General features: G+C 42.3%; 1 protein-coding gene across 2 annotated transcripts in view; it reads right to left on the bottom strand.

The window, feature by feature from the left end:
- aopep (aminopeptidase O (putative)) overlaps positions 1–21,548 on the bottom strand; it is an 89,872-nt gene that overhangs the window by 9,398 nt on the left and 58,926 nt on the right. For both annotated transcript variants that reach the window (XM_054772833.1, XM_054772834.1), the window contains exon 14: positions 413–529. In XM_054772833.1, coding sequence (XP_054628808.1) covers positions 413–529 — 117 coding nt within the window. The remainder of the gene's footprint in view (positions 1–412; positions 530–21,548) is intronic.

Here is a 21,548-nt window from a genome sequence, read left to right as displayed (position 1 = left end):
ACATTTTAAGGGACTGTTTTCAACACGACGTGAGCTGCAGTACTGAGATGCTGTGTCTTTATGGCACGCTCTTCTCCAGCAGATATCTGCAACTGTGTGTCGGATGGATGGCATGCACCTCGCAATGGCGTAGCAAACCAATAGCGCAGACAAGACCGTGAGGTGCATTCACAGACATTGGGTCATTACATAATTGTTTTATTTTTTTCACAGGCAAAGACCCGCGGCGAACTAAAACCCGCTGCGCGACCCTCTTTTGGGTCCTGACCCACCCAGTTGAGAACCACTGCTATAGAGGATCTTTGACTAGCTTGTTTGCAGATGATCCTTAAAAACAGCAGAGCGCTCCAGTTATATGAGGATCTTTGGCTAGTGTTTTTGCAATAGGTGTGTGTGTGTGTGTGTGTCTTGCCTCAGCGTCTTGATTCTGCAAGTTGTAGGCGCGAGCCAGAGTGCACAACGTGTACGTGCTCAGCTCAGTTTCTTCTAAAAGAAGCTCCAAAAGCAGCACAAGTTGTTCCGATGTCACCTGTAGACACAGAAACAATGAATTATATTAAAAGCCTGAGCAAAAAAAAAAGCATCTTAACAATATGCAATATAATGCGCACGTCAGCTTAATGGCTTTGTCTTCACCGGCAACAAATGACTGAAGTCATCAGAATGATGCTTATTACATTTCTGCAGTCTCTTGCAAACGTATTTCCTGGAAGTTTTTCATTTTGCGCACAGCGCTGGGAGAGAGCACATCAATATCAGTCAATTAAAGCGATGCTTCAAAGGCAAGAAGCATGAAAATAATACAAGTGAGCTGATGCGGTAATTAAATAAATATGGTAAACTGAGCGCATCCGTTCCAAAGGGGAAATATTACAAAAACGGGGGAGAAATGTGGTGAAGAATAGGAGGAGTGAAAAAGAAGAAAGCAATAAAAGTGTTTCATAAAGCTGTGGGAGTAAGTAGACAAAATGCTGCTGCTAAAAACAGCTAAAATATATCTAAACTGCAGCCAGGAAAGGTGTGATTGTGTTATTCGGTAGATAGACCTGAAGGCAACAAGCTATTTTCTTCTGATGACAAACACCATCAGGGACGCAGTCAAGTCAGCGGTGAATTGAACAGATTATTCCAAAGATGGATGTGGGCAGCCATGTGTGAGAGCAATTGTGCCTCCTCCAGGGAGAGCTGTACCCAGCCTCGCCTGCTCTTCTTCTTCTTCTGCAGGGAACGTTCTATACTCCCTGCCACACCTTCCCTGATGCTCCCCCGTCTGGGAGGCAATTAATGGCTGTCGGCTCCACAGAGGCTCATGTGAAAATAAGTATGAAGTGTTGGAGAGAGTGAATCACACTGAGGGGAGCTGTGGGAGCAAACAGCTCGTGAGACGACAGGAAGTAGCTGCCTTGGTGCGACATCTAGCCATACATTCTTCTATACATCTAGTTCACAGATCCATCCGTTCATCTATTCAGCCACTTTCCATTGCATCTATCATTCCAGTCATCCCCAGAATCACCCACTTCATCCATCCAACAATCCAGCAGTATCATCTTTAAACACACTGCTTCCTTCCATTCATTCCAATCATCCATTGAATGGCCCCTTTCATCCATCCATCTAATCAATCCACCCATCGTTCACCCATATAATATCCATCCATTTTAAAAAATCCATCTATCCCATTTCTTTAATCACTACCCAATAGGCATCCAATCTGTCATCCCTACAATGTACATCCATGACAACAACATCCTTCCAACCATCCCGCTTCTTCCATCTATCATTCCAATGCTCCACTTCACTGCCTAATTCATCAATCCATCCATGCAGCCACCAGCCCCTCAGACCAAACATCTTCCTTCCATCCCGCTGTTTTTTCCATCCATTGTTCCAATCATCCATTGAACCACCTACATGTAGTTCATCCATCCAACAACCATCCCTCCATCCACTTCACCAATATGCAGCCATTCCACCACCAGTCCTTCATTCAACCCAGCCATCATTCCATCTATCCACCTACCCTTCTAATATTCATTCTATCAATATCAAAACCTGCGATATCCATCCATTAAAAAACTTCCTTCCATCACTCCAGTTCTTAAATCCCTCATTCCAATCATCCATCGAATGCCCCATATCTTCCATCCACTGCACCACTCATCCATTCCATCATCCCTCCATTCATGCGGTTTCCAGCCCCAATATCATTCCAACAATTCATTCAACCCTCATCCACTCCCCCAAAAATCTTCTTTCCATCCTACCATGTCTTTCATCCAACAACCATGCCTCCATCTTTCCAATATTCAAGTTCAACCAGCCCTTCTCTCCTTGTGTCCATTCATTGATTTCACTAATACTTTCTTCCATCCCTGTCTTCCATCCATTCCACAAAACCTTTCCTTTGGCCATCAAGTCTGCTATCCCTTCCATTATTCCAATCATCCACTAATCCACCCACTTCACCTGTCCAACAGCCACCCATTCTTCGCTCCGACAACCAGCCATCCATCCAAAAAACGGTCCAGTAACCACACATTCCCCCCATGCAACCAAGAAAAGTCATCCATCCAGCCATCCATCATCCAACAATACTGCAGCCCTTCATCATTCAAAGGGCCAGCCATCATCCATCCGGACCAAATTACCCGTACACCCCTCCTCCCCGTCATTCACCCTACAATCTCCCCCTTCACTCTGCAAACCATCGACGGTATTTCACTCTTCATCCTTTGATCCGTCCAACCAACCACACATCAATCCACCGTTGCATTGGCAGGAAACACCTAATCATTAACCAATAAGTGTCTCAACATGTAGCTGTTGCCACTCAAGGAATAACAGCCAGACTCAAGCACAGTGAAGAGCATTTAACGATAAAATGTGATATCCAGTCCTCGGTCTTCACCCTGAATCTCCATATTGTTAAGAGTGAGAGTTCTCTGAAGTGCTTCCATCTCTGGAGGGTTTCTTTGGGGCCCACCCATGATCTCTCTCACCCTCTCACTCTTTGAAAAGTCTAAAGCGATAAAAGCCGCACGCACGCACACACACACACACACACACACACACACACACAAGACAGCTTCACCAACTGTGGGGGCCTGGTGTGCGTCTATGCACACGTGCTGCTAATCAATACGTCTGCACCACTGTCTCCATAACAACTCTTTAAAAAACAATTTACTATTCTGTCCTACCGAATATGACGTTGCAGCATATGCACCTTCTCACGTAGAAGTGCACTCACTGATTTATGATTTACTGCTTATTGGCATTGCGTGCATTGTGCATGCATGTGTGTGTGTGTGTGTGTGTGTGATACAGAGAAAGCAATTAGAGGGTGAAAGGTGAACTCTACTGCTGAGTGCTCACTTATTAATGAGAGAGCCTGTAGAATGGCAAACAAGCACTTACCAGCAGCAGCAACAAACACACACATGCATTGACACACAACTAGTTTACAGGCAGGAAGTGCTACATTCCTATAGAATCCCAAATAAAACTCACAAAATGTTGAAACCACCTCCATCAGGCATGTAACACTGTAAACAACAAAACGCGCTATGGAAAAGTAAAAAATGAGAGTGTGTGTGTGTGGGCGTATGAGACCATGGGAATAAGCTAAACTAGCCTCATAGCATGTTTATGCAACCCAAAATGAAGGTGACCTCTGGCATTTGTTTACAGTGCGTTACAAATGCACATTTGAATCTCTGAGACGGTCTAAAGTGATTTAAAAGGGGTCGTCCAAATAAACCATTTTAAATCTGCTTCTGGGCCTCGCCAACAATCCGTCACCATCTCCATGGTGACCGCAGCGAGTTGTTCTGGTGTGTACAGTTAATAGCAGAGCCGGTCAGTAATGACCTGATCCCAAATTGCCAATTCCATCACCGTCTGTCAAGAAGCCATATTTGTAGAGCACAGGTCTCAGGTAACCATTGCCAAATGTTTGACATCTCACCATGAAACCACTATTTCTAGAGCTCACATTTAACCAACAACGCAAGCATTTTTAGTATCTGCTGGAAAAGGAGAGACAAAAAGGCAACAAAAGAATACCCGCCTATAAAATCTGTATAATGACTCCACACACAGAAGATTTTGCCATTGGCACCTTTCAAAAAGCGTACAAAGGTGTTGCTAATGCTTTCTTCCCCCTCCCTGCATGCCTCCTACTACTACCACCCCAAGGGAGAGTATGCTGCTTGTTCAGTCGTACCACATTAAAGGAGTTGGAGACGTTGAATAACTGTGACATTATAAAACCAAACTGTGATTTCTGAGAGGCCATTGACTTGTGTGTGTGTGTGTGCATGCAATGCCATTCAGCCGCTTGGCTGCCTTTTATTTCTGTCTGACCGCAGGCTTGTAAAAAGCCATTCTGGCTCCAGCGGCTAAAGGCCTCAGCCTACGTGTCAGGTACTAAGGTTTCACTCTTTCTTTCCCCCTTACAGTAAATCCAGTCTGTTTTATCCTCCTCGCCTGACCCTGTCTCCATGACGGCCTGCCCACCGTCGACAAGCCCGCTTCTCGTTGCTCTTTCCTTTCAAACCGGACCATTGTTCAGCCCGCGGCTCTTATTTTACCCCTGATTTAAAGCCACAAACATTCATCTGCCTTAACAGCGATAGCGGTCTTGAGTCTTGACGAGTAGCCGTGTGCCAGGCAGCTGTTGGGATTCGGCACAGACTGTGACAGCGTAAGTGGCATCACAAACACTTGCACTTTTAATTAGTCTGGACGTGATCCATACAGCTGCTCAGAATAGAAATGTGGAGGGGCAGGTGGTGAGGAACACTTTAAAGCCAAATAATGTAAGGTATGGAATCCATACCTCAAATACTGAAGTGTGATCCTGAAACAACCACATTCAGTGGTCACATGCTTGCAAGATGACCCTCTCCTCGTTGAGTAGGTTGTGTGGGAGAGTTTAATAAAAAGGTGCAGTGACAATGATGTAAACCTATAAATATTAAGTCTATAAATATGGTAAGTGGCCAGTGAGAAAAATGCAATTCCCAGACTGCAGGGATATGATACTGCAATCTTGGGGTCCAAAGAGACGCTATAAACAAAGAGGCTTGCTGACATCATAGGATTTGCAAACCAATTTTCTGGTAACGGGATAGGAGATTGTGAAAGGTTATCTGCGAGTGACATGCTAGCAGTCGCTATCGCTTGCTGAAATGATGTTACACCTCCTGCTGCTGCAGCATGGTGATGATGACACAGATAGTTCACTGGTCACTGATGACTTGGGGCGATGACCTACAGCCGCCATTGACAATGCCACTTAATCTAATCGTTACAAGCATTCAGTCTGCTTTGAGCAAAAGAGCGGGATGTATTTGTGTGAGATTTATTAAACCTTGCAGCAACAACAGCAAGCCGCGATCAATGCCTCATTGATGTTTGTTGTTTCGACTCAAACGTGCACAGGAACGCTTGCCACCATAAATAAACATAATGGGGGAACAAATATTCAAAACACACACACACACACATGCCAATCAACTGGTTCTGTTTGGAAAACAAACAACTGTATGTGATGCATTTAATCATTTCACCCCACAAGCAATGTTTCACAAATCCAGCTAGGAAACAGCTGATTGCTGAACAGTTTGGAAAATGGTTTAGAAATATAAAAGGCGAGTGGACAAAGGATTGTTTGTGACGCAACCATCTCCAGTTTACTGCTGCTATCTGCCCAAGTCCTGCACAGGTCCAATGAGTGATGGGATGGCCAGTCAAAGAGATCCTTATCATACTTGTTATCCTTGATTATCAAAAACTTGAATCCAGATCCGATCTGACCGTCAATAATCAGACCAATTAGCCACCCCGTTAGCCAGTCACAGCTCGTAATGACAGTCTGACAAGACAGCGGGGAAAAAAATATATATCATCTGGAATGCACTGCATAAACCAAACTACCAATTTTCAAGCCGAGCCCGTTTAAGTCATAAACAAGCAAAATACGTCTTACGCCTGGAAGCAAACGTTTCCCAAACGTTCGATACCCATTGGGTATTGGCGGATACCCAAAAGGTTGCCTCACGCTAATTCCTTTAGGGCACAGGTAGGGAACCTATGGCTCACGAGCCAGATGTGGCTCTTTTGATGACTGCATCTGGCTCTGACATTTCGTAACACGATAAATTGTATTTATTTTTTCCACTGACATTTTAAAGTGAAACATTACAGAAATCAGCGTTAAAAATCATGTTCAAAATACAAAACATTCTCATGCATTTTAATGCATCCATCCATTTTCTAGCGCAATGCGGGTGGCCAGAGCCAATGCCACTTGTCCTTCCCATATTTTCCGTGTCAAACAACAAAACTTGATTATTATTGGGTAATGTGGTAGCCTACCCGGGTCATTGAGAGATTAAGAAATAAATTTACCTCCTTTAATAGAAATGTCAGCTAGCTAATTCTGCAGAGAAAACCCCTTTGGCAAAGACGATGTCAAAAAAACAAGAAAGATGAGGGGTACCGTGTAAAACCATGCAGCATCAGAAGTTGCTTTAGCGGTAATACATATTTTATTTATTATTGGTGAGCTTCAGGAACATTAAAAAGAATAAATTCAGAGACTTATTCCATCCATATGTCTTCTATGCCACTTATCCTCAGAGACATATGATATTCTAAAATTGCTGGTCTTGCTTAAAAATGCTCACCTTTAGTTGTGCAGAATTCAGGGTTAAAAAAGTATTGTATGGCTCTCACGGAAACATTTTGAAAAATATGTGCCTTTCATTATTCTCTCTCCAAAAAGGTCCCCGACCCCTGCTTTAGGGGCTGCCTATTTAGTTGACTTCATAACAGTAAGTAACCGTGATTGGTGGGTCGGTAGCACTAACTGCTTGTCCTTGTCCTTCCGTGTCCCTTAGAATCTGACACTAATTTGAGTCTGCTGAACCATGTTTTGCCATGCTCTTTTGACTGTGTTGTACTTGTCCAGTTGCACACTAAACACTTAACACACATGTGGCTTTCAGTCTGTATTGTAAGCAAAAGAACAAAAAGACAGTTTTAGTTAAAAACGGCTTTGCGTAATCAGCTCCTTTATCTCCTGGGATCTGACCACTCAGACGATCATCAGTCGGATGCTTGCATAGACAGCATCCTGAATTCTTGGCTCCCGTGCAGGCTTATTGAAGGGATGACAGTTTTTAGCACATGCAGGATAGTATGTGCTTGTATTACATTACATTGGTAAGTCTCCACTAGTTCCCACAATCGATGCCCATGAGAGACTGCTTGTTGGTCTAAGGAGCGCCCTGATATTCATGGTGTACAAGTTCACAGGTTTAGACCCACGTGGGTTCACCCAGGGGTTGCGAGTCATAGGGGTTAAACTAAAAGAAACATTACTGTGGGCTTTGCCGTGGAGAAAGACCACTTCCAAACACACACACGCACACACGATACCAGCATGTGTGCAGCGTCAGATAACTTTCCATCATCGTTTCAATACTTGGCTCTTTCTTTGTGCAGCTGTTGTTTGGTAAAATGATACTTTCCTGCAATTTGGTTGGCCTGATTGAGAAGGCAATTAGCATGTTTTCCTCTCCTGACTCAATCATCCGCACACACACACCTCCAAAACCAGAGGGAGTTTAATTAATCTCCAGCACCCTTTGAAATCCACAAATGTATCCCTCCCTGGCGGACGCCTCCCTCGACCTCCAGTCAAACTCACTGACTTTTCCCCCACAATCCATTGTTGCGTTGTCAACTGAGACACAAGCAACTGCTTGACTAGCCTCGCATCTTTTTACACCTTCATCCCGGTTTAGCCATCCCAATTCCCCTGAAGGATGAGGGGGGGGTTATGTTCTGTTTAGTCTAGGAAGTGTCGTTTTCACTTTCCAGCGCTATGTGAAGGTGTAAAAAAAAAAGACCTCTTAGATCCTGGGCGAGCAGCAGGAATAAGAACGGGGGATAGAAACGCGAGTCTTGGTAGCGGCTGCTTGGTGAAGACTATGAAACAAAAGAGTCGCTGTTGATGTCACTCCTGCCTGCATCAGTCCAGCAACGTAAGATCAAGTGACAACGGTACCGAACAAAAAAAAAACAAAACTGATTGACGCCATTTCCTCACAATGATCCTTATCCTGCGTTTTCCCTCCATTAGCAAACCAATCCTATGAAGACACAACCATCAAAATCAGGCCTAAAACAATCTCTAAATCCTTAATTCTGTTATCTCACTTAACACCTAACTTCCCAACCCCCTTAACAAATCAGGTGCTCAAGTATGAAATGTGACTACGCCCGAAAATAGCAGCACTCCCAGATTTAATTTCCTCATGTCATTTGTTCTGGACCCATCCTGTGGAGGAGTCGTGGTTAAATATCATCCCCGAGGGGTGAAATAAAAACATGAGCAACCTCTAGCCACCGTGCAGCTTCCTTCAAGGAGTCTTAGAAAAATATTTGCACTGGTGGGGCGCTGCTCTTGATAATTGCCGAGGTTAATAGGGCGTGGATGGGGCGTCGCTCCGTCAAATTGGATGTTCAAGACCTGCTACAGACCAAAAAAACTATGACAGACAGAGAACAGAAAAAGAACATGGGAATCGGGTATGGTGGCTATCAACAGGCTAGCACTCTTGATTGAGGATTTGGAAAGGACTTTTGTTGAGGGGTACAAAGGAGATACTGAGCCAGGAATGAAAGGTGAGACAAAAGACGGCATGACTTGCAAACAAGAGGAGGGAGTGGCAGTGGCGGGAGAGACTGAAGAGGAGACAGCAGGAAGACGCCAGCCAGAACCAATGAGCGGAAAGGTCATGCTGAGGAAAACACACTGTACATTTGCTTTGTAGCTGAAGAGGTGCACAGACTGGACGGCAATACTCATAAAACCATGCAGTCACACACACACATACACACACATACACACACACACAGCAATCGAGGATATTAGCTAATGGCCGTGAGAATCACAGAGACAAGATAATGGAAAAACAGATGGAGAAAAAGTCCAAATGTGTTGACTCTACATTGAAACTCCTGGGGAAGACAATCCTTCTGTCTATTTGCTGTGATAAGCCCACATCCAGCCTCACGTCACATGATATCCCAGACACGCTAAAGCTGCCTGCCTGTGGTACGGCTTTTTGGCAACAAGTCAATGGCTTTTACATGAGTCTGCCTGCCTGTCGAACTGGATCCTAGATTACGCCAGACTTTGGATGGAGCGAGACAATAATTCCATGTTGTCATCCCTTGGCAGAGTGAATTACTGCTTCTTTTTGGAGGACATTTATCATTGCTGCAGTTTCTTTTGACTACACGCCCCAAAGATTGGACAATTTGACCAAAGAAATTGTGGAAAATGTACTTCTGAGGTCACAAAACCTGAGAGTTTAAACCGCGCAGACATCACACCAGTACTTTTGACAACATTCCCCGTATTGAGCCGACTATAAGAAGACCCTGAATATAAGAGCTGTCTTTTTAAGAAAAACAAAAATAATGTTTCCAATATCAGGGAACTAGTACCTGGTAGATTGCAATAAACATGTCATATTTCTTAGCTGCTCATCAGTGTCCCTCCGCTTCACTGAGCACATTGTCTTAAAGGTAGCATCCTAACTACTCCTGTGTTTGCTAACTTAGCCAACTTTTGAGACACCTTTTTCCAGCGTGAGCTCAGAACCTGAGAAGTTGTTTGGTGCTTGGTTGCTTCTGGAATACAGCGTTCCCTCATTTATAGCGGGGGATAGGTTCCCAAAATAGCCTGCCATAAGTGAAATCCAATTAGCCAATTTTTTTTTTTTTTTTTTTTTTTTTACAATTATTAGATGTTTTAAGGCTGCAAAACCCTTCACCTGCTTTTCTCAGACAGGCATCAACATTTTCTCACATTTGTCTCTTGTTTAGACACTCTCAAAAAGGTTCAAACCTTTGTTTGAATTTTAATGATTAACGTATGAGGTTGGACGCATGTAATTATTAAGTGACTCATGCACATTTCACTCCTCTGACTGTGCCTCTTCGTCCTGGCACCGTTACGCTGTACTGTAGCATTTTTGTATCCTTGTTAAAACATACTGCTGCAGTACTCCTTCTGTTGCAGTCCTCCTCAAACCGGAGATTCATTTGATCCATAATGGCGCCCTATAGCTGCGTAACGTCTACATTCCTTCAGCATGTCCAGAAGTTAGCATCCTCCTCTGCCTTTTGGGCGCAGAACGTTTTGTTGACATTTTGGGTTTTGTTGGGGAGACTGCAAACTAGCAAGCAAGCAAGCAAGCGATGACACACGGCAGCGCAACACAAAGGAGGTTGATTGACAATGGTCTACAGCCAATCAGGACGCAGAAGAAAATGGGCGGTGCAGACAGACGAGAGAGGGAAGAGAGAGACACTCAACTTCCCACAATGCAATTCTTAAAGGGCCAGGCTCGGCCTGTAACAGTGTATATACGCTGCAAAAAAATAAACAAGAAAAAAAAATAAAATTGCACAAAAAAAGTCTGCGAAAGGTGAACCGCGATAGGGCGAGGGAACACTGTATTTCACTCTTAATCTGGTATAAATCTCGCTCCCTCACTATCGTGGTTTTTCGAAAATTAATAAATGATCGCTGTTTTGTGCTTGACTATGCACTATTAGCCAAAAAATATTGAAAGACAACTTAAATGTAGTATTCTGGTCACTAGGCGTCAGTAATGTTACACTGATGAGACATAACACTAGATTACCTTCACACTGCAGGGAGTCAGCCATGGCATGTCCGACATAAAAAGAAGTGTGGAAGTGGTACATTATTAGCTTCTTGCTTTGTCCTTCTTCACCACTCTGAAACACTTTTTAAAGTTTAGAATAAATAGATTGCATAAATAAACTAGTTATCTTGGTAGCTTGCTATGCTAGTGGCGGCCGTCTCTTTTGTCCCTGCATTGATCCTGTAGCCTGCACAATGTGTCGTAAACAAAGAATAATCGTAGTGTAATGGTGACTATATATACTATATATATTTCATTTCTACAGGGCTCTAATAATAGTAAAATAATGTATGTAGAAAGTCATGAACAACTACAAAAATATTTCATTTATTGATATTGAAGCCTACTTCACGTAAATTCACTTATCGCGGTCGGGTCTGGAACCAGTTAACCACGACAAACAAGGGATGACTGTACCAAGTATGCAGAGTATTGCTTTTCAAGATACTCAAAGTAGATTAGACTTAAAACAATGAGTAGAATGAAGAAAGACCAAAAACTAATTGAAATTCTTTTTTAATAATTATTTTTATATATTCATTTTATTAGCTAAAAATCTGACTACAATCATACTCAACTCATACTCAACATCAACTCAACATAATCTAAGTACGAGTAAGGTCATTAGAGAATGCTACTGACGTAAGCACAGTTACAGTCTGTATTCTAGATTCTATTCTCCACGTTGACATTGGTGATTGGCTTCACGTGCAGGGACTTCCATCATTATCATCATCATCTTTGGAACATAGTAGCACACAGCTGACATCACTTATGCATGCACGTGCGCGCCTTTTGACGAGGCTAATTGCTTTAGGGCCGTCTGAGGGCCCCGTCGGCTCCCTGGTCGTTAGCGGGACCTGCAGATGTTTTAGCGCTTAGCAGGCCGTGATAATTACACACGGAAAAGAAAAAAAAAAAAAACTTACCTTATGAAATCTATGAGGTGACGCCCAGAAAGGCATGCTGTATTTACTGTCTGCACCGTTTATGAATTAGTGCTTGTATTCGTAAGTACCTTTTCTGTACGTAAACAGCAGGGGGTGCACTCTCTTTTGCTTGTCTCTAATGTGTTTTCCACATGTGCTGCACACAGCGACACAGCTGGACTTTAATGACACTGCAGTGTTTCTGGGATTCAGAAAGCCTGCACATGTCAAAGGTTGCATGTTCCTGGCCACTCCACTTATCCAATACCCATCGCTCTTTTCGCTATCTTGGTTGTCACCAATGCGTCTGCCATCGACCCTCCATTGTTGTACTGTACTGTATATCACACACACACCAGTGCACACTGCAGGGAGTTCCCCCGCTTGAGATGAGCTTCAAATAACCCCCGCCCCAAAAAAAACTAGACCTGCTGCTGAGTGATAAATGAGACAAATCCACGCCGTGATGCTCTCGGTTTTTATCCTCTTTTTGCTCATTAACACTACACAAATGGAGCCATCGCTCTAAATAGAAAGTCTGGTGCTGTTGATGGATTTGAATTTTCAATCCTGTTGAATTTTTAATAATAACAGTATTTCCACACACGTTTATCTATTGTGTCGTAGTACTGTAATTTCTGGAAACAACCTACTGATGTCACATGCACTTTTGGCCAGCATTTTACATGAAATTACCTCCGCCAAGGAGGTTATGGCTTCATTTACCCTGCCAGCATCTGTCTGTAGTGCAGTGGAACCAAACACTCCAAAAGTCATACAACATTTTCTGGAAAAACCATCATCATCACGTGAGAATCAAAAGGGTTACCATATTGGCGACCCTGATATAAGACCACATGTCTTTTTGAAGACACGTTTTTGGAAAAATAAAAATTAAGACAAAAATAACTAGAAAAAAAACATTTAAAAAATAACACTCAATATCAGATTGCAATACAAATAAAATACACAATATAAATAAAACATGATATTTATTAACTGCTTGACAATTGATGACCGCTTCATTGATCACCATTATCTTAAAATTTGCATCATGACTTGCTAACAATATTTGAGACACTACCAGTATGAGTGACAGGAAGAAAAGCTCTGACTTCGCTTTGGAGAGACGTTCTTTGATGCCACCTGTTGGTTTGCAAGTGTACCTCTCTAAACGCCGAATATAATATGACCTGACTTCAACTTATTTCTCATCTTATACTCGGGTCGATACAGTAACTCCACAAGTGTGTTTTTCTTTTTTCTACTACAGAAGGATACCAGTGATGGTAATGAGAAGGAACATACAAGGCTTTGGTAATGCAATGAATGCTTATAAAACACCAATGGGTTACAGCATCACTATCCACTTTCCTGCTCCCTCAGCGTATGACCCTTTCCTCTGGATCGGAATTAGTCCATCCATCCGTTCACAATCGCTAGAAAAACTCCATCATCAAGACCAGTATGTGGTGGAAAACAAGATCCAATAACTCCTTTCGCTAGAAATCGCTAGAAGAGCTAAAAGTTCCTCAAAGTCCAGTTTCATCACCCAAAATTCATTACAAGGATATCACATGAAGACAGACTGACAGAACATATTGGCTTGACCTCTTGGCTTTGTGTGTGAAAGTTTGATGGAAAGGGTGTGGTGTACATTAGTGGACTGATCCCCAGTGATATGATGATGGACACACACACACACACACACACACACACACACACACACACATATATATATAGTATATATACTGCTCTTCTGACCATTTCCCATCCTGCTGTGATGAAGCCTGTCCAGGAAACGACTGGTCATTTCCCCGAAGGTTCCCCTTCTCTCTCTCTCTCTCTCGCATCATCTCTGATTCATCGCCAATAAATGCCAGAGACGGAGGAACAAAGACAGGGAGAGACACTAATACGCAAGACGAAAAGAAAAGAAAAGGTGATGGAAGGGTGAGGAGGCCATATAAACCAGGAGACATTAATGGGAAAACAGAGATGAAAAGGGAAACCATATGTGTGAAGCATCACCTCAACAATGCCATACCTGCCTAAAAGGTATGCTTTTTCATAGACTCCAGCCAAACAAACAGAAGGGAAAATCGGAAGATGAAGCCAAGAGTATTCGGAGTAATTGGCAGCTCTTCACTTGAGTCCACTGCCTAACAGCAGAGTGTGGAACAGTTCTTGTGCTCTGATATTCTACCCTTCCTGTGCATATCTTCAACCATTTTAAACCAGATCTAAGATCCCAAGACCGTTGAACCCAAAAGTCCGACAACCCTAGGAAAATACTGTTTGAGACACTCAACTATTATAACAAGTGGAAACCAGCTGGTGTGTTTTTTTCCCCACATCATCCGCTACGGTCAACAGGGGAAGGTGCAGACAAGCAGTGGCGGTGCAAATGAGGCGATGCTCGCACTTCCTGCAGTCACGACAGAGAGCTCGACTACCAATACTGCATTCTCCTAATGGGACCGCCGTCAACAAGGCAATGGCTAAAAAGCAACTGGCCAAATTGCTGTAGGACAGAAGGAATGTCAAGAATTCAGGGTTACCCCATCTTCCGCATGTGTTTATCAGGAGGAAGAGCTGTGTAAATACTGTCTTATATACAAACCTTATCACAACCGCTCAGAGCACCACAGGCTTGCTGTTGTATTCTTGTTGACAATCACGTATATTTTGCACATTTGACTTTTTCATGATCTTCTAACAGTAATATGCATCCCTAGCGGAATAAAAGCAGGCTTCACTAACCATCTTATAATAAATCCTAGAGCTCTACCAGCGATCTGTCCGTCAGCTACAGATGTCGGAGTTGTACATTTGACCACCTGGTGTTTCTTCAAAATGCGAGTGTAATGTTAGCACTGTAGCCCACATAGCTATGTAACGTTTGTGTCCTCCTGTGCTGTATATGTAAAAAGTCGATAAAGTACACAGTAGTTCTTCCTGGAGACACACACTGTGATGGAGACAGGTGTGGAGAAACACAGCTCATTAGCATTAAAGCCACAGACACGCACAATGGCGTGGGATTACTAAAAGCACTTTTAAACTGTCTAAATCCCAGCACCAATGCTAGACTTTTGGGACCTTTACAGTCACACACACACACACACACACACACACACACATCTGTTAGACATTGAACTAATTTGAGAAATCAGTAAAGATTTCAATGGCGAACATGAAGCTCACTGTAGGGAACAGTTCCAGGTTCAAAGAACGCTTCAGGCACGATAAATGGAATCAGTGGAGATGATCTTACGATTATCAAAGGCATATCAAGGAAGTCCACTTGATCAGTTTTCCATCTCACAACCGAAAACCTTCAAAGCGACCTTATCAATGCCAGAGAAGTTGCTGTTGCTGCTGGAAGGTTTCCTGTTCTGACCAACAGGGGCAGACAACCCCCCTCATTATGTAGACCACAGAGGAAAATGAGGCCCATTACCACACGGCCATGACTAATATTCCGACTTAACCAGCACACACTGGACACATGCATGTTTGGCACATGTCCACACTCCCGTTACATAAAAAGTGGTGAAAATCAATAATGTTACTACAGATCCACTGAGGAAGGCGCACGCCAACACGGAGTGAGGGGAAGTTAGTAATAAACTTGGACTTTATTGGATTGACCAGAACTGTGGTGGCTCTGCAGGGGGTGTCTGGCTGGCCCCTTCCATGTATGGCCGTGTGAGCGTGTGCATGTGGGTTATATTCCCTAATCATCCATCAAGTCATTAGCGCTAAATGCTGGCCAAGCTCCACTGGCTGCTCCTGACAACCACCTTCTCTTTGTCACCGCTTTTACATCTGGCTTCACCAGGCTAGTTCTGTCGTCTTAGCTGCACCATCCTTACTAATGCATCTGTAGTTCCTCAGCAGAGTGATGACTAATTATGTCACCAACATCTTCTCCTTCTTGAAGAACAGCGTCATCTACAGTAGGCCACATTTCCACATAGCGCTTTAGTTCAATTGACGGTTCCATATTGTTTCATTGTTTCCACTGTAGTATCGTGATAGCTGCTTCAGTTACGTAAGAAAGTGTGACATCATAGCTAAACGACAGCATGTAACACGCAGAGGTGGGAGAAAGTCAGTGTTTTGCAAGCTTCAAGTTTTGAGTCAAGTCTTTGAGTCAAGTGAAGATAGGCCAGGTCGAGGCAAGTCCGAAGTCATAGGCTTGAAATTTTCAAGTCCTTACAAGTCATAAACCCTCTATGTCCCATCCATCCATCCATCCATCCATCCATCCATCCATCCATCCATCCATCCATCCATCCATTTCTATGCCGCTTCTCCTCATTAGGGTTGTGGAGGTATGCTGGAGCCTATCCCAGTTGACTTCGGGCGAGAGGCGGGGTACACCCTGAACAATTTATTACATTTGACAAATGCAATGAATGCATTTTGAATTGTTTTATTTTTAAAATAAAATAAGACCAGTGTGACGAGACTTAGTCACAGAAAAAGTGTGCAGACATACAGTAGCATTCGGGATTTAGTCAGTGCACAGAAATGACTGGATGATTGGATGTTAAGAAACACAGATTTGGTGGGAAAACATGTTGTCTTGCTGGAAATGATGTTGAATACTTTCAATGGGGACACATTTTACTCAACACGCTCCCTGAAAATCTTAAAGTATTTTCAAATCATCAGACTAAATTCCTAGTCACGTCCCAATCATTGATATCAAAGTCCAAGTCGAGTTGAAAGTCTTTGATGAAATTGTCAAGTCATTGGTATTAATGTTTCTTCTGCTCTTATTCATTTTCTTGTGTTTTCTTTCTTTTTTTGGGAGAATGAACAGAATAAGAATTTCATTGCATAGTATAACTACCTGTCTTACTGTGCATATGACAATAAAACTCTTGAATCTTGAATCTTGAAGTCAGGTACAAAGTCATCAAAATTGTGACTCGAGTCTGACTCGTGTCCAAGTCACATGTCTCGAGTCCACACCTCCGGTAACTCGCCAATGTCTTAGATCACAAAGTGTGACTGATTGCGCTTTTTGTTTTCCTCCCATTCAATACGGAAAGTGAAAACCAATCAGAGGACAGCATTTTCAGCTCCACTGTACACAAGTGAATTTTAGCATGCTACAGCAAAAGCACAGGTACGGTACATTTTGGATATTTGGGGACCCTTTACAATGGAAACATTGCATACCGGAGTGAAGTAAACTGCACCATTTGGGTTATATCGGCTCCTTGAATTTTTACACCTGAGGTCTTTTTAATGGATTTTAAATTTCTTTTTTGACACATTTTTGTGTTTCTATTCTCGTGATAATTCTGTTAAATTAATCATTTTATTTGGAAATGACATGCGAAAGAGGCAATATTACAGTTATTATCATTAATGCATACATAATATAAATGTAAAAGCATAGTTGATTAGAGTGCTTTAGATTAAGCTTTAAATAACCAGCAGCCTTTGCAATGGTGCAAAAGTGGGACATGATACACTTTCACAACTGAAATTATTATTCTTGAATTATCTCAAACACATCCTCTTAGGCTTTTTTCCCGTTTTCTTCAGGCAGATACTTTCATTCAACAAATAAAAGTTCACTTTAAATCCAAATTTGCCAGTCATTCTGTACGTTTTGGGCTACTTAAAGGAAAACTGCACTTTTTGTTTTAAGAATTTTGCCCATCATTCACAGTCCTTACGTAAAACATGAACACATATTTCCTTCCCTTTTCTGTGTGTTCTAACGATAGAAAACGAGTTAGCATGAGCCAGCTAACAATGCACGTCATGGGAGGTACCTATTTTGACGCTAAAGCCCTAACAAAAACCCTCAAAAAAACAGTGTTCCATTTACAAGCTACAGCGATATTTTTGTTGTAGCAGCTAACACGAAAAAGTGCATTCATCTGGCGGTGTAACATGACAGTTCGCTAGCCGCTAGTCTCAGCATCACTCACAACGCCTCAAGCCACTGCAACAGGACAGACGGAAGAGTGGATACTACTGGCTCTCAATTTCGCTACAAAGGCTCAACAAGATGCTCGTTTGCTGTCAGCATTTTTTACCTGAGGACTGGAGCACAGGACTTGTGCTAGAAGACGCATCAAAATACAGCACGATACTGTAAGTATTACATGTTATCATCAATGTACTTGTCAATGCATGATCACAGCATGTATATAAAACGATACAACGTTGTTAGTGGTTTTTTGGAGGGCTTTATAGGGCCACTAGCCTCAAATAGGTACCTCCCATGACGTGCAATGTTAGCTGGCTCATACTAACTGATTTTCTCTCGTTAGAACGCACAGAAAAGGGAAAGAAATACGTGTTCATGTTTCACATAAGGATTGTGGATGATGGGCAAAATTCCAAAAAAGGTGCAGGTTTCCTTCAGCTTCACTGTTTAAAATACAGCGGTACCATGTTCTCCCTGTGTGTGTGGGGGTTTTCTCCCGGTACGCCGGCTTCCTCCCACATTCCAAAAAATATGCATGTTAGGCTGGCTGGAGATTCTAAATTGTCCATATGTGTGCATGTGAATGCTTGTTGGTCTATATGTACGCTGTGATTGGCTGGTGGAGCCCTCTCACCCGAAATCAGCTGAGATAGGCTCCAGTTTACTTGTGACCCTAATGAGGACAAAAGGTATAAAAAATGGATGGATGGATTTTCACCAAAATGTTGCCATCGTTTTTGTATATTGTATATTTCGGTTATTGTACGGCCAAACATTGCATGTATCAAACTAGTCCTTTTGCCCTTGTATCATTCAGAGGAATCAAGTGCCTAAACAAAGCATCCCATGCATTGGTGATTCAGTCTTTGTGCTTTTTTTTATTGAGTGTGGATGCAAAATAACCCACAATGGGGCCAACGAATGGTGCAAGTACAAGCACTTTTATAAAGAAGGTGAGAAACATTGAGTTTCACGAGAGAACTTGTATGAAGCATGAAGGTACCTCCCCACTCGCTGTCTTTCGCCGACAAGAGTTGTCAATAAAAAGGTAAAAGTGATGTGAAATGCATTTTGATACATTTGCGCATGTCATTCGTAATTAATTAGTATTTCACAACTATAAATATTCTTGATAAAGTCTTCTGAAATGTGTTTTTGTTAATAGTTTTTGGGGTTCTTGAATGGACTAACTGGATTTACATGATTTCTTATGGGAAAAATGTAATCGATTCCTGTACGATTCGTTTTTTGTCTGACGGTGGAACAGATTACTACAACGAAAAACCAAAGGTACCACTCTAGTGACTTTTATGAAAAAAAGATATCCCAATTTGCGTTTGAACTGATGGCTAGATATGGTACTGGTATGGTTAACTTCGAACTTGCGTAACAAAACATTAAAGTACATCGCATGTTCGCACTTGCACAAGTCACCATGTCTGAAAAGGAGTAGGAAGAAGCAGAACTGATTTAATCCTCCCCTGTTGGTGAAATATTGCCTTGAACTTATGTTTTTGTATGTTTTTGTTTTTGTTTTCATTCTATTGTTTCTGCTTAATCACAAGATCGTCCTGCTCTTCTACCTGCAGCTTCCCCTTCTCACTCGTCTGTGCATTCTGCTGTGAATAACAGGTCATCAACAGGCTGCTTGGGAGGAGAGCGCGATGCAGAGAGGGGAGGTGAAAATGGGCTGTTGGCGTTTGAAATACATGAAGGAGTACTATAAAGTACACCTGGTCCATCTATGGGGCAATCTGTACACACAGCAACAAAGGGAGGGGATGGTGAGGAGCGGGTATGGACAGTGGGGAGAGGGGGGGTGAATGGAAGCAGCGGTGGTGGAGGGGTCACTTCGTGTTTCCTTTCACCATGCCTTTTATGGTGCAACTTCAAACGCTGACCTCCTCCCTCAGTCTGGCTCCCTCACTCCATCCGTACGTCCCCTCCCTCCTTTCTGGCTATTGTGTACGGCCAAGTAGACTGCAATGGTTGTTCTTTCATGAGGTAGATTATAGCGCCAACCGCCACCTCAAACAGGAAGATGTCCTTTTTGGAAGTAAGTGCGTATCTTGTAAAGTATCAGGGGGTAGGCGGCTATGTCGGCTCTGCAGGCATGTGCATGGAAAAACAAGAAAGCGAACAAGTACGGTAATCTAATCTTGAAAAAAGAATCATGTCCGGACTTGAGTATGCTTTGGATTGCAGGTACGGCTAAAAACTGTACAATGTAGTTTTAAATATATGCAGAGCTTTAAAGTTAGCAGACATTTAAAGTGGAAACACTAAAGCGGGAGGGGGGTAAACCTGTGGCGCATGACAGCATTTGATCTGGCCCACTATGCAATTCTAAAGATGAAGACACACACACACAGCTATACCCTGTACTCACAATATATCATTTAGATTTGTTTGATGTCATATTTTTTCATAAATTTAGCATGGTGTGAAAAAAGGTTGGATTTCAAAACAAGTATTTCTGAAAAATAAATCTAATAGAAAGAAAATGTGTTCCAGGGTTAAACTGTCGCCATCGTAAAACCTTATTAAGTAAGACCTCACCTGGTCTCACAACACCCAACAAATTCTGAAGAAGTCCCAAAGGAGACTGTACTTCCTGAGAAGGCTGAGGAAATTTACACTCCTACCGTCAGGCAGACGCTACAGGAGTTTGAAGTCCAGGACCACAAGGCTGGCAAACAGCTTTTACCCACAGGCCATCAGGCTTCTCAACGAAGCACTCACACACGCCGCACGCAACACACGCACACACTCATAGCACTTTATTTATTTATCTATTTATTTATTTGTATTATTTACTTGTATTAATGTCTCTTCTGTTGTTGTTGCTTAATTTATTGGTATATATGTTTATGTGTTTATGTTTCTTATGTTCTTATTCTTTCATTTGTTTTCTTTCTTTTCTGAATGAACAGAGTAAGATTTTCATTGCATGGTATAACTGCTGTTTTACTATGCACATGACAATAAAACTCTCTTGAGTCTTGAATCTTGAATCTTGAATTTTAACGTTAACAGCTGTCATACACGTGTAAAAACAAGTTAGCCACTGTTGGTATTAAGATGTAAAAACAAGAAAGCGGTCTTTAATGACAAAAACCTCAAAGATCTCATTTTTCATCTTCATTTTACAAATGTAAAACTAAGGTAGCCACTGTTGATATGAAGATGTTAAAAACAATACATGGCTGTTCAAAGCGACTGAATGCAGGGAGTTCCTCCAGCTGCCTAGAGGGCGCCAGCATTCACATGTACTGCAAGCAGTTTATCCAGCCTCTTCCTGCTTTGAGTATGGCGACGTAACACACACGCACACGTTATATTTGTTGTCAATTTGGCAAAGTTTAGCTACTAACGTTAGCTGTCATTGAATGTATAGCCTATTGCAACATCAACATGAATGTAAACTGTTGATCACCTCTCTGAGACTGCCTTTGTGTGTGTGTGTGTGTGTGTGTGTGTGTGTGTGTGTGTGTGTGTGTGTGTGTGTGTGTGTGTGTGTGTGTGTGTCACGGACATGTACGTGAATAGTGAGTGACAGCCATGAACGCCATTTATTCCGGTCCAACTAAAATTTCTGAAAATTTTTTATACAGTTTAACTCAAAATTGTGAAAAATATAGAATTTTTTTTGTACAATCTGTTCTTTTATACCACTATTGGCAACACACGCTAGCCAGTGGTGGTGTTCTTATAATTTGATTTAAAAAAAGGCAGGCAGTCCCTTCAATCATGAATGACAAACCATGATTCATACTAAGAGGTAAAATCAATAAAACAGGATTGAATGACTCGGACGAAACGCAGTTTTCATCACCGATGCGCATCACAGATCTCATTTTTCAACATTTCCACTTTGCAAGTGTAAAAATAAGTTAACTG

The sequence above is a fragment of the Dunckerocampus dactyliophorus genome, chromosome 4, assembly GCF_027744805.1.
Source record: "Dunckerocampus dactyliophorus isolate RoL2022-P2 chromosome 4, RoL_Ddac_1.1, whole genome shotgun sequence".
NCBI classification, from domain to species: Eukaryota; Metazoa; Chordata; class Actinopteri; order Syngnathiformes; family Syngnathidae; genus Dunckerocampus; species Dunckerocampus dactyliophorus.
This window is presented reverse-complemented; position numbering and strand designations above follow the sequence as displayed.